Source organism: Echeneis naucrates, chromosome 20 (assembly GCF_900963305.1).
Source record: "Echeneis naucrates chromosome 20, fEcheNa1.1, whole genome shotgun sequence".
In the NCBI taxonomy this organism is placed as follows: Eukaryota; Metazoa; Chordata; class Actinopteri; order Carangiformes; family Echeneidae; genus Echeneis; species Echeneis naucrates.
The window spans coordinates 1,498,607-1,512,643 of NC_042530.1; the positions used below are offsets into that span (position 1 = coordinate 1,498,607).

The 14,037-nt window shown below is 43.2% G+C and overlaps 1 protein-coding gene across 1 annotated transcript; it reads left to right on the forward strand.

The window, feature by feature from the left end:
• Positions 1-273: 273 nt before the first annotated feature.
• mc4r (melanocortin 4 receptor) lies at positions 274-1,236 on the forward strand. The gene has a single exon (XM_029528965.1). It carries the CDS (start codon positions 274-276, stop codon positions 1,234-1,236), a length of 963 nt encoding a protein of 320 aa, XP_029384825.1.
• Positions 1,237-14,037: the final 12,801 nt, after the last annotated feature.

Here is a 14,037-nt window from a genome sequence, read left to right on the forward strand (position 1 = left end):
CTGCTTTCTGCTTCACTCTCCATCATCCTCTTTGATTTGCTCTCAGCTCTGACTCCACACTCTCAGACAGCAGAGCCGATCGTCTTTGGCTGACAGTGGGAGATGTTTGATGAATATTGCCTGTCTTGCTGAACCTTTCTTGGTACAAAAGGGGGAAAAGGAAAAACTGAAGGCTTTCTTGTCCCCATTTGAGGGTTTCCTCCAGATAAAGAAAAGGACTGAAAGCAAATGAGCCAAATGGACGGATAAGAGCGGAGAACAAAAAAGAAGACCATGAACACCACAGATCACCAGGAGCTGCTCCAGAGCTTCCAGAACCAAACGTCGGCCACTACGCCTCAAAACAAAGAGTCCTCAGCATCTGCAGGATGTTATGAGCAGCTGCTGATCTCCACCGAGGTTTTCCTCACTCTGGGCATCATCAGCCTGCTGGAGAACATCCTGGTCGTGGCTGCTATAGTCAAGAACAAGAACCTTCACTCGCCCATGTACTTCTTCATCTGCAGCCTGGCCGTCGCCGACATGCTGGTCAGCGTGTCCAACGCCTCCGAGACGATCGTCATCGCGCTGATCAAGGGACGAATCCTGATCATCCCGGCCACGGTGATCAAAAGCATGGACAACGTGTTCGACTCCATGATCTGCAGCTCTCTGCTGGCGTCCATCTGCAGCCTGCTGGCCATCGCCATCGACCGCTACATCACCATCTTCTACGCCCTGCGGTACCACAACATTGTCACCCTGCGAAGGGCCATCCTGGTCATCAGCAGCATCTGGACGTGTTGCACGGTGTCCGGCGTCCTGTTCATCATCTACTCGGAGAGCACCATGGTGCTCATCTGCCTCATCACCATGTTCTTCACCATGCTGGTGCTCATGGTGTCCCTGTACGTCCACATGTTCCTGCTGGCGCGCCTGCACATGAAGAGGATTGCAGCATTGCCGGGCCACGCCCCCATCCAGCAGCGGGCCAACATGAAGGGTGCCATCACCCTCACCATCCTCCTCGGGGTGTTCGTGGTGTGCTGGGCGCCCTTCTTCCTCCACCTCATCCTCATGATCACCTGCCCCAGAAACCCCTACTGCACCTGCTTCATGTCCCACTTCAACATGTACCTCATCCTCATCATGTGCAACTCCGTCATCGACCCCATCATCTACGCCTTCCGCAGCCAGGAGATGAGGAAAACCTTCAAGGAGATCTTCTGCTGCTCGCACACGCTCCTGTGTGTGTGAGCCACGACCTCGACATTTACAAAAAAAAAACAAACAACTTAAAAAAAAAAAATGATTTGGAGCCAAAAAAAGCACTTTGAGCCTCTGAGCGCTGCCGGGTCGGCTGTTAGAGACGATAATGAGCCGGTAGGTTTACAATCACGCTGTAACATAAAGTGTTGCTCTGTTGGCCGATGCTTGTGTTGTGATAAACGCTTTTCTTAAGTGCAATTTGAAGTGTGACCAGCATGTAAAAAACCCAGCACTTCATCTACAAGACTTTTTCTTTCTTGAGCCTCAACTGAACCTAAAAACACCACATCAGTACGTCTAATGGAGATTTTCCACCCCCCATGTTGGCGGGTGTGATCTTCCTTAGAGCAGAGGCCACCAGAACGTTTCGCACACTAAAAGATTCCCTGTTTAACATTAACATTAATGTTGGATCTCTGCTGTCACTGAGCTTCACTTCTTCATCCTCATATTCCTGCTGCCGATCAGCTCGGAACTCACCGTCAAGCCAGTTTGAGTCGACCTTTTGCTTTTTGTGATCGGTTGGTGTGTAAAAGGTGAACTGAGGAAACTCAACGGCAGGAGTCTGGATTCGTGGGCTCAGGAGGAATCCAGATCCATCAGGTCCGAGCCTCACTGAGGTTTCATTCTGACTTCACTGTGAACAAACTTGAAGCTGCAGTTTCACGACGAACAGCTGCCACGTGGTTAGATCATGTGTTCCTAACGAAGGTCGAGGCGAACGCCGTTACACCTCATCTGCTTCATTTCCCTCATGTCTGTTGTACCAACCATGAAGGCAAGCGCTGGGAAAAACGTTTTACTTGACTTAAAGTGCGGCTTTCAGAAACCCAACACGCAGCGAGGCAACTTTTTCGGAGAGCCGGAGGTCTCGTGAGGGATTTTTGACGAGTCCAGAGCAGAATAACAAGAGCCAAAACACAAAGTGGAGTGATTTCTGTCATTTGCTTCTCTGCTGTTTCCCGCATCGGACCCTCTCAGAGACTTTTCTGTTTCTGTGAAGGCCAAAGTTGTACAATCACTGAAAAGGAGGGAGCATGTTTACATTAACGATGGTCAGTTACACTGTGGATGTACAAAAAGCAGGAAAATGTCAGCTTGTGCATTTCTCAGGCACAAAATGTGACCGTTAATAAGTATTTATGGTTTTTATTTTGCTTATTTGCACATAAATGTGTTTGGGGAAAAAGACCTAAAGTTTCTCCTTCATTCACTCACAAATTTGATCTTTGCAACTTAAATTTTATGTCTTACAGGATCAGATTCTTTTTTTATTTATTTCTTTTGAATATGTATTTGAAGCAGGGCAGCAAAACATAACATCTATTCATCAGCTGAGTAGAAAGTTGCTTTATGGATAATTAAATCCTGAGTTTCTGTGAGCACAGTGTGGAAAAAACAAAACACAACAACAACCCTAAATACACTGCAGCTTTTGATATCTGCTGATTTCCAATCAGTGCTGTTGTGAATTTGTGGTTTGTGTAAATTTGCACTTGCGGGTTGTCGACACTCCCTCTCACAGTTTGCACATCTGTATAATAGAGATCTGTGTCCGTGCAACAGAGCAGAATGTGCTGAGTGTCTTTGTGTATCTGTTGTGTTGCTGTGCTGTCGGATGCTTTGTTTTTTTATTATCTTAGCCTTAATTATGTCGCACTGTGATATGAAGACCAATGATGTATCAGTGTTGCTGTGTGGTGACATGCCTATGTGGGTAAAAGCTACTTTTAATCTTGCCTTATTTATTCATGCCTGTTCAGACCTGAAGTGCATTTCTAAGCTTCTCAAATAAGAATACAGATGATTGATTTTCCATGTGCTAAATATATACAAATATACTATTCTTTTTTTAACCACTGCATTCTCTGTGAATCACTGCTGCTAAATAATTTGAATAAATCATAAAGCTTTTTCACAGCTCTGTGTGTCATTGTTCCCTCCGGGGAAGGCAACAACCTCGTGCACTGAATATGGTCTGAAATAAGAAACCAGCATACAAAGGAATGTGTTCTAGTATCACAGACACAAATATATTGACAAAGTCAGCAACAGCTTTCTGCATAAACCAGATGTAAATATAAACTGCAGCACAGATTGTGTTTGTGTGCGATGATGGTGAATAATTTATGGCGTGCTAAACACCATTTGCGAGTCTGGAAAACGACTTCAGCGTGGCTCCAGTCAAAAGTCAAGCTAAACAGTGAGTCTGCAAAATATCACAAGTGCTTACAAATCAGCTTTATACTTACACAAATGACCCTCTGATTCTAATTCATTCAATTAGGAACCAACTGAAGGAGCACGCTGTGTCACGAAACCTATACACAAAAAAAAACAACAAAAACAGAACAGCCAAATGTCAGCGGCCCTGTGGGGGGGGTTCTCCCTGGCTTCAGTCCTGGTCCCGGTATTTTCAGCAGGTCCAAAAGCCACAAAGAACTTCCCTCAATTATCGGCGGACCCCTGTGGAGTGCACTTTGACGTTTCTGTCCAGCTGGGCTCCACCGGTGACGACGTGCAGGGAATGACGAATGAAGAGGAGCGTTTCTGCTGACAGTCAGCGGAGGCCTGACGTTGTGAAACAGTTGTCATCTGCACTGACAGCTCATAGAAAGCAAATACTTGATCTCATTTAAGGTTTTCTGCACATGCCTCATAAAGTCTGGATTTTTTGTGGCAACACAGTTTGAGTTTCCTTCTACGATTTTTTCTACGTCGGGTTGAAAGAGGATAAACCCGACTAGCCCAAAGAAATGGTGCTACAAACTAGAAGAAATGAAATTGTCCACAATGTGCTCCTTCATGGTTTCAGTCACAGTTTCAGCTATAAATTATGAACAAAATAACAAAAAGGAAAAAACAGGCAGTTTATTGTTGAACAGCCTGATGCAGAGTTGGCCGGATGCTGGATCGGACGAGAAGTGGAGCTGAGCTTTTCAAACCGAAGAAGACAAAAAGGTGCGCCTGGAGCGAAGGCAAACAAAAGTTTACTTTAGCTGCGGATGGTTGGGAGTTGAGAGCTTGTCTGCACCACAGGTGGTTTGGCAGCAGCAGGAGCCCGGCGGCCTCCACCAACAAAAACAGTAATGAAAGTGAAAACAGCAGGAACACAGCGGAGCAGGGGATGGGCCGGACGGATACCAGGCCAATCAAAGTTCCAACTGCGGCAGAAGAAGAGATGCAACTGACACTGAATGGCAAACAAAGAAAAACCCTCCTCCCTGCTGCAATGACTCATTTCCTTTGTTGTTTGGGTTTTGCATACATTTGGTTGCAAAATATTTTGCAGAGAGTCATTGAACTGAGTTTATTTCTCTTTACAAGAGACCTTGTGAAATCGCAATAGATTTCACTTTTCTAACCACATGATGACACTTAAAGAGGAACAGCTATTCAACATCAACAAGAAAACACAGCAGCTGAATCAATAAAGAAAAATATCTTGATGCCTCAAGAGGACACAAACTCGTCAAGGTTCTCAAACTTTCCTGCAAAAAAAAAAACCTATTGCTCTGCGGGAATGTTGAGCTCGACCACAACAGCCGAGATAACAAATGAAATGTAAACAGCTGCAGCATCCAACTTTTCCAACATGGATCACGTTGTTGGATTTAAATGTTTCACACTGGCCTCCAAATCCACTTCGTCTTGCTGCAGTTTTTATCTCCTGGCTGGATTTAGTCGAACTTTGACTTCCTGGTGTGTGCTGGAGATGTACCGCTCTCTCAGATTGCGGTGTGTCGTCTCTGAAGAGGCTCTGGGATGCAGCGCTGCGGTACCTCGGGCTATGTCCGCCCTCCTCGTGTCGGCCTCCTGGGATTCTGACATTGCTGCTTGCATCAGATTAGCCCATGTTGACTCTCAAGACAAATAACAACGGAGTTTGCTTTCAAGTCAGGTCCCCTCTGCCAAGTTTACTCACCAAAACAAATTGCCTCGTTAAAAATGCATTCAGAGGGCCCCCACTTCTGTATGTTATGCTGGTGGGAAATCTTAATACCACCGTAAAGGCTGTAGTGGAATTGATATTAATATTAATTTGACCAGCCATTCAATCTGAGCCATCCTGTTACAGTCTCACTGGGTTTGTTCATTCCCTGAAGAGTTTGTATGCATGTGTGTGTGTTACCTTATGCTCCAGTCACCATAACAACGCATCCAAGAAAACCCGCGAGTGGCCAGAATTCTTTTCTCCTTTTCAGTAAAAGACAAAGTACATTATAAGACCTCTTACAAGCTCACACCCCTGAAGGAGCATTAGGAAGCATTCAGCGCTGACGTCATCAGATCACTCCTACACTGGAGACAGGAGGCAGGAGGCAGAAATCCAATCTGTCACCACTGTCAGGAGGAATAACGGCGCCTGTCAGTCATTTGGCGTCCAGCTGCTATTTAACATTTTCATGATTTCTACGTTTTGAATTATAGCACAGCTAACCAGCTAAACACGATGAAATAACAAAGATAGTGTTCAGATATGTTTTACTGAAGAGCTAAACGAATGTACGTTCACGCTCCTCAGAGGATGAAACCTTCGATTTGTTGGCCCTTCGCTGACCTTCGTCAAGACCAAATATCTCAGAGCAACCGTTGTTCATCGCTGTGGCCGTAAAATTCATGCACTGAAGAGAAACAAACACATTCAAACACTGACTTTTCCTGCAGCAATGGTATCATGCCAACTGTTTTTTCAGTGCTTCTTACAAATACACAGTTTCCTAAGAGGGAAAAAATGTATTCCAGTTGTCCATGTGACCCTGAACTCAGCACTCATTATATTTCCTACGATTACACAGTGCACAAGTGTTGGCTACTGTATCTGGAGACATAATGAGGCCTCAGATGCTGCGAAAATTAATTGAAAGCTTCATTATATAAGTGCTGGTATCGGTGTACGTGAAACTGCTGTTTGCTGAAAGAAGGACGTTCTGTTTACCTCGTTATCTTAAAAGATGAGAGAGAGCTTATTTTTCTTTTTCCGATTTCTCTCGGAGCCAACTTTGGCAATTTAGAGAAAATCACCAGGTGAATTAAAGAAGAAAAATACATAGATGATTTACTTAATACTTATTCACTCGCATAAATATAAAAAGAAAAAAGTTCATTTATCTTGTAACACTTCATTGGTCCTGGATTGGAGGGGAAAATCGACCAAGCTTGCTCACTGCAGTTACATTGAAGGCACAAAAAGGGATCAGTCTTCTTATGCCCTGAAAACTGAACTCATCAAAGATCTTAACCACACAATGTCTGAGTAATTTCAGTCAGACCCCTTTCGACTTTGAATTTAAGTTCAAAGTCTCACATCATCGTTTTTCAGGAGAATCGAGAGTTTGAATGTCGAAAGTGGAAAGATTTCTTCAGGCTGTTTAAATCAATGCAGCCATATCATAGACGCTCAGGCTGCTGCCTGATTCAGCATTTTCTCCATCGGAGCTGATGTGTGCTCAGTTTTAGAATAATTTGGACGTGATCAAACAAACATCAATTCGCAACTGGGTGCAAGATTTTTTTTAACTGCACATGAATCAGCCCTTTAACCAGCAGCGGGGGTGTCAGTACGAGGCCAAGCTGTGCAGCTGAGCCCAGATAAGTTCACTTCCAATTAGAAATCCTGACGCTCGCTGAGAAAACCAAATACAGCACAGTGCATCTCAAACTGAACGCACGTCTCCTCTGCATTCAGGAGAGTCTATTGAAGTGTTATAGCAGTACGCAGCAGCAGGTGCAGCACACTGAGCCAATCCAGACAGTTTTTTCATTTCTGGACCGTCTCGTGGGATTCCTGAGCATGTACTCCCACTCAGAGCTTCGAATGTCTGTGAAGATCCAATATCCACAGAGGCCGGCGCTTCATCTTTCAGTTTAACTTAAATTTGGTCCTAATCACCAGCTCAGACTCTCCTGAGATCCCGAGCCAGTTGCCTCTGAATGTGCAGGCGTAGCAAGCTGCTCAATTATTAACCGGCTCGATTTCCGGCGTCTCCTGTCAACACGCCGACGCATCCCACAGCGAGAGACCGAACCCTGATTGCTCCTGATGGTTACAGAGGGCGCCTCGCATACTTACCTGCCGCAGCAGAGTGTGAGTGAGAAACTAAATAGCTGTAACGATATCGGGGAGGAGGAAGGGGCACATAGTTACAGACAGCAGGGTCAAACCCAAACCTTTTCTGAAGAAAGAGCAAAAATGGATTTTGGTTTTGAAGAATTCAAGGGAGGAACTTTCCTGATCATGAGATCAACATCGTCGGCCATGACTTGATAATTCATGTTTATTAGTTGGATTTTGTTCTCTTATTGTTGGAAAATGTTTTGCGAGGCCTCTTTTGGAATCTGACAGACAGAAGTCATGTAAAAGGAGGCCAAGCTGATGAAACGGCAGTTTGTTCCGACTCTTCATTCAGAGAAACCATCTCTGCCTCACATGAAAAAATAATAATCCATTTGGACCGCCGCTCTTCTTCCCTCCGTCAGCAGGTTTTACCTGCGAGGTTTAGTCCACCATGTTCTGAGATTCTGTACTTTGTCTGAACCGAACCGGCTGGGCGGCATCGGCCACGGGAACCTCGCTCCCGCCGTTTGTGTTTCCTGTGTTATTGGCATACTGATTACTGCCGGTGTCTCTCTGTGGTTTTTGTGAGTCTGTTATTTATTCAGCCTCACACTCTGCTGCCCAAACTGCTAATTAGCCAATAGGTGACCAAACTCTGCTCCAGTGAATGATTAATAGGAAGCCACAGAAACGCTGGAGAGCTGATTATCACAGGAAAGATTTTAACTGCTCGACCATTCTACTCAAAGCCTGAAAGTGGCTGAAGGTCTGTGCTAATTAAATTCACCTCAGAATGTTTTCAGACAAACTTTTAAGCAAATCCCCGTTTTCAGGACGATCTAAACAGCATTAATGTTTGCATGGCAGCTGTCTATTACCTTTGCTTTGCAGAACAAAATAATTTACATAAGGTACAGTACTCTGCATTTATTAGTGAACAGGCCACAGCTGCTGCTCATCATCGGAGGTGAAAGTCTGTCAGTGAAACCTGCAGCAGCAACCGGAGAAAAAAACAGATTCAACTGGTGTGCTGCGAACATATTTAAAAAATCTACGCTCATTTGTTTTTAACACACTCTCTGCTAACTGCTAAAAAAAATCAAGGCTAGAAATGTCCAATAATTGCTTAACCCACACATTGACAAGGTCCATTTCCATTCATTCCATTTATCAAAAGCATCCTCGGCACGAAATGTACTTTCAGTAGCTGAATTCGTTATTGTTCCATCAAAGCTGAATGTGATTTAGATGGAAATCTGAGCAGTGGTCGGAGTCAACATGGCTGTGACCCGAAAAACCACATTATGAAATTCTTTTTTTTTCTTGTTTGTTGTTTTATAAGTCTAACATTCAGTGAAGGTAACAAAACACAATTTTGGCCTTGCAGTCAGAACTCAGAACTCAGAGTCACAACTCAAAGGATTTTTCCATCTGGACTCAAAAACAAACCAGTTCGATTTGGAGATTTGGAACGAGAAAATGGGGGTTCAATCTGAAGCCAGCGGAAGAGTCTTTCAGCTGGCTGGTTCGACCAAAACGGCAATCTGACAACCCAAATTGGTTGAGAAGAGCCAGCAGTTCTGGTTCAGTCACTGAGGCTGGCCTGAGTGCACTTTTATCCAGATCACATTCCCATCCCTCCACGGTCCGCTCCTCTGCACTGCAATCACCCAAATCCTCTTTTACTGGAATTTAGTGCTTGAGTGCCTGTTTCCATTTTGCCCGCTTTCATTTCACGTCATTGTCATTCTATGCAATTTTCTGTTCTAATCGTGAAGCACCAGGTGAAAAAGGTGGTGATCAAAACCGACAGTCGACGAGCAACACCAAGATTTACAGGGAATCCAGTTTTTTGTTTTTTTTTTTCTGATGCAATTAGGAAATTCCCAATTTGGGATCAAGTATATATCTAACGTAAAGAGCTTCAGAACTTCCTGATGACTTGAGGAGATGTTTTTCCTCTCATTAGCTCTGTGTGATTGAAAAAGAGAAACAGCATCATTTTTCAATCATGACTTTTTCACCACCACCAACCAAACCTGCTATTTTGATCTGTGGAACAGGATCTCATTTCCGCCATTTCAGAGCCGCTCTGTGATTAACTTTAATGACACAGGGGTACTTTTGGATGATAAATAAAAGCTGGAGTGGCTCCTCACTTCATGTCACGTTTTATTTTTCTAGCTACGTAAGGCGCCCTCGTTTGGGCTGCCTCGCAGAAAAAGTCCTCCAGAAATTCCGTCCTGAATAAAAAATGAGACTTCAGCGACGGACAGCTTCGGATCGCCGCCAAAGGAGGAGCTGATGTTTCTTTCAGCTCAACATATTGCTCCTGTCAATAAGGAAGAGGCGATAGTAAAGTGGATGGTTTTTCTTTTCATATGCTGTCAAGATATCATTGATTCTTTGACAGTAAAAATTGTGTAGCAGGAGCTTATTCATACGAATTATGGGTTCGGCTGTGATGTTGAAGTAGCGTTTCCCTCAGGAAGCCTGCTGATAGACACAATCAGGACAGCTCTGTCAGGTTCAAGGAGCATTAGACTTGGAGATTTGGTCGCAGTCGCAGCTGTGGCTCCAGTCCAACGTTTCCTGGAGTTTTCCCAGCATTCCCACTGTCTTCACTGTTTGAGTCTCAAAGAGTCTTCACTGGAAACAGGAAACATTTTGTGTCTCACCTTTGGACTTTGCTTTGATCAACTTTCTCTTATTGGTGTGTGGACTTGATGAGTCTGAGGACTGATGGATCTGCGGCAGCATCCACCATCCATTGTCTAAAAAATAACCAGCCTGAGATACATGACTGAAGGTCCAGTAGGTCCATGACCGAATTCTTCTCCAGTAATTCAGCCAAATTACTGGAGAAGAAAACAAAAAGCAATTAATCGGACCTTTGAAAACTTCAGATGCCAAAAGAGCTGCAGAACTTCAGAAAACATTGAATCACTTTGCATTTTTCAAAAAGTCTCACCAGAAAACTCTAAAAAAAACTCTTTTATATGTTTTATTATCCTTTTCTAAAAATCCAAAATTCGTCTCTTTGTTTTTTAAATGTAGCGACTTTTTTCAGCATCGGGGTGTCAGGCCTTTTCCGGACCTTTCTGCCCCTCTTCTGATCCATTATCTGAAGACTTGCCACTCATTACATTAATTGGATAAAGTGTTTGTGTGGGAGTCGGATGGAGGGTGCACTGACTGACTGCGGTTCACGTATTTAGTGTTTGGTGTCATGTGGAGAATTAACCAAAAATGGTTTTATTCAACCAAATGTTCCCGTTCAGATCGAGCTCGCCGCCGTTAAAGCATTTCAAGTGCTGCTCCAATAACCTGATAGCATTTTTCATGTAATCATAAAGTAAGTCGAGGTATTGTCACGACTTTCGGGGGGAGGCGGGGGGGGGGCACCAATTTCACTTCGTGTGCAACTAAGAGGTTTGTTTTAATGCAGTTCGGCTGCTCTTCAGTCGAGAGGAAAAGCCATTTCAATCAGGGGAGAGTAATAGGAACAGAAGAGCTTGATGTAAAATGGAGTTTATTGAAAACAGATGTTTTGGACGTTGCCCTTCTGACATGAACTTTTAATAAGCTCCATTTCTCAACCTTGTAAATATGAGAGAATCTCCACTTTGTGGAGAAATGTACGTTTTCTGGATGGATCTGTTGGCTTTTCAGTCGATACAGTCACATAAGGATGACACAGATTGAGCTTCAACATGAGCTCTTTGCACGGTCTGTCAGGTGTGTGTATAATTTCAACAAGCTCATTTTACCAACAATTATTTCCAGAACTCCATTTCTACAGCTGTCATCAGCTCCTCTGACCTGATTCGGCTGATCGATTGAATTCGGGAGGTGCTTGAAGCCAAAGAGGCAAACAAAGATGAATAAAACACAGGTGCTGAATATATTATTAGAGCACGCAGTCGAATCAGCTCTGCAGCTTCCATCTCAAACAGCAATAGATGCAGAGAGAAAAGAGAGCTGGAATGAAGGCCAGCGGATCAGCAAAGGTTTGAGCAATAAACGGTCTCAAGGTTTTCAGTTCGGTAAAACTGAATGCAGAGCAGTCATGCTGTTGGCATTGACTCCTTTTTTGTGGAGGTGGACGGTCACAGCTTGTACATTAAAAATTCATTTGTTCAGATTTGGCAGCAGCTCGTTTTCTTTCACTAGAATTTATCCATCTACTGTTCAACATGAATAGATTTCACTGGTTTAATGATTGATTTGGCCTTTGAGTTAATACATTTTTATTTTTGGGAAAAATTAAGTTTTATTGAAAGTTTTCTCAAGCTGAGTGACTGCAGTCCAGAAAGAACTTACTTTCAAGATGATTTCGTTCAGTTATGGTTAGGGTTAGATGTAGATGAAGCTAACAGCACAATCTGTCTGATGACCATCAGGAGGCGACTCCACTGGTTTCAAAAACAGGTTAGATTGTATTGAAGCGTATGGGAAATCGGCCCTGTTTCTACCTTGACTTATTAGGGATAAATGTTCATCTCCACTTTAAGAAAAGCAGCATTCAGAAGGCAGCCGGCAGGACTGATGGCCACAACTCAAAGAAAATCGCAAAATCCTCAAGTACATGGGGAACGCAGTGAGGGTGAAGTGTTTGTTTTTCTGTGTGTTGTCGTTTTGATGCTCATTTGGATGATTGTCACAAAATAAGATTTGTCTTTTATTAGCACTGTACTGGTGGAGCTGCTGGAGGAGGAGGACCTGGATGGTCTAGAATAAAGAATAAATATCTATTATAACTGTTTGTTGCTGTATGAGGAATTTGCAGGGACTCAGGATGAGAAAAGTCTCGTCAGGAAACAAGTCGTCTCTGAACGCTGAACACACCCAGTGACACTGCAGCTGAAAGTTGGCTTTTTGGAAAAAGACAAATAAGCACAAGTGAACTGTAAAAAACTGAGCTCTCTCTCTTGAACTCTTGAACTACTACTTGAAATCTGGTGCTTTTGGTTTTCTTGTCTGTTTTTCTCAAAGGCTGTTTCATCCAATTGGATTCAAATCAGGAGACAAATCGAGCATTTCTAGTGGTAATTTATTCACGTTTAAGTCCAGTGGCCTTAACATGTTCAACCATGACTTTGTCCTTGTGTTCTGAAGATGTACTTTATGATAGAAGGGCAAAATGGATTTTTGTCCATTTTTGCCCTTCTATCATCAAAGTACATCTTCTCAAAAGACTGAGGACAGCTCCTCACCTCATCACTTCCCTGCTGTCGTATATAACTGCGACATTATGGCCGCCGGTCGGTGGGATGGTCACAAACCTTTTAAATTTACCTTATGGTCTTTATTCCCAGCAATGCTGCTGCTCAGTCTGCTGGAAAGCCCTCCAGATTGAGTCCAGTCAGTGTGATCTGTAATCTTAATGTGTAAATTCATGACTGTTTCCATGATCTCCCTCCAAAGGGAGAGATAATTTTTTAAGCTCCAGCTCTTCCTCTGCTCCCAGCTGAGTTGAAAAAAAAAATCTTTCTTCATCTTAACTTGAAATCAAACAGTCTATGTTGGGTTTCTGCCCAAAAACTATTTAAGTTAACTATGTTTTTTCTCTGCTCTGATTTTTAGTTCTCTGAAATATATGAGCTCTGACGATAACAGCAATATCTTGAAGAAGATTTGATTGGCTTTTCAGTGAATCTCCAGAAAGTGTGTTTTTGTGTCTATCTCCTGCTGCTTGCAGACTTGATAGAGGTTTTTTATTTGATCTATTCTTCTGCTCTTTATTCCTCCAAAGTCACAAATTGTGATGCATCTTTTTATAATAGCTTCTCCCTCACAATGATTGAGTTGTATTAACAATCTGTTATAGGGAGCTCAAAGTGCTCAAAAGTGGAATGAAAGAACAATGACTCAAAGGATTAACTGAAGAAATATGGACAGGGTCACAAATGTGAGGAGAAAATAGGAGTAGATGGAATAGCAGTGACTGCCTCAGACTCCATTCCTTCCTATAGAAATGAAACCAGTTCAAGGAAATAGTATTGCACAGAGGAAAGGCTTAGAATATTTTTCTATTATTTCTGCATGCAACATTGTGTTCTGCACAACAGCAGCTCTGCATCAGGGAGGCAGACATGAGCAGAGGAGTGCAGCGCTTTTTGCCTTGAATGGTGAAAATATTTTCATGTTTTGAATAACATTAATTGAACCTCTACAGCACGGCAGCTTGGTGCTGAGGGCTTTTCTGTGCAGTGTTTGCCTCTGCTGGAGCCGATCCCAGCTCATCCTGGACAGGTCTCCAGTCCAGCACAGAGACAGACAGAGACCTACGGACAGTTTAGAGTCACCAATGAACCCAAACAGGATGTCTTTGGAGACTCCACACAGAAAGGTGTGCCACCATGCTGCCCCTCTTGGCACATTCTGTTATTTGAAATTGTTACACAACACAGAGCTTTTAGAGCGTCTGTTTCCATCAACGTTTTGTAGGGTGGAGGTATTGTAGTTGAAAGTAATATGCATCATGAAGGGCAGCGATGTCTCTTTGTAGCGAGGCGTGTTTTCCCTAATTGAGTCTATAGAAACCACTTTCCCATCCTGAATTTGTATTATGTGGCTTACTATTAAACATTGTGAGAAAAACAAAAGGCATCAGCGTGATATCTGCGAATTTAGCATTATCCCAGTTTATGTAGACAAAGTTATAAAGAATGTGTTACTGACTGACTATTTGTATTACACACGACCTACAAACATCACTAAAAGGTTCT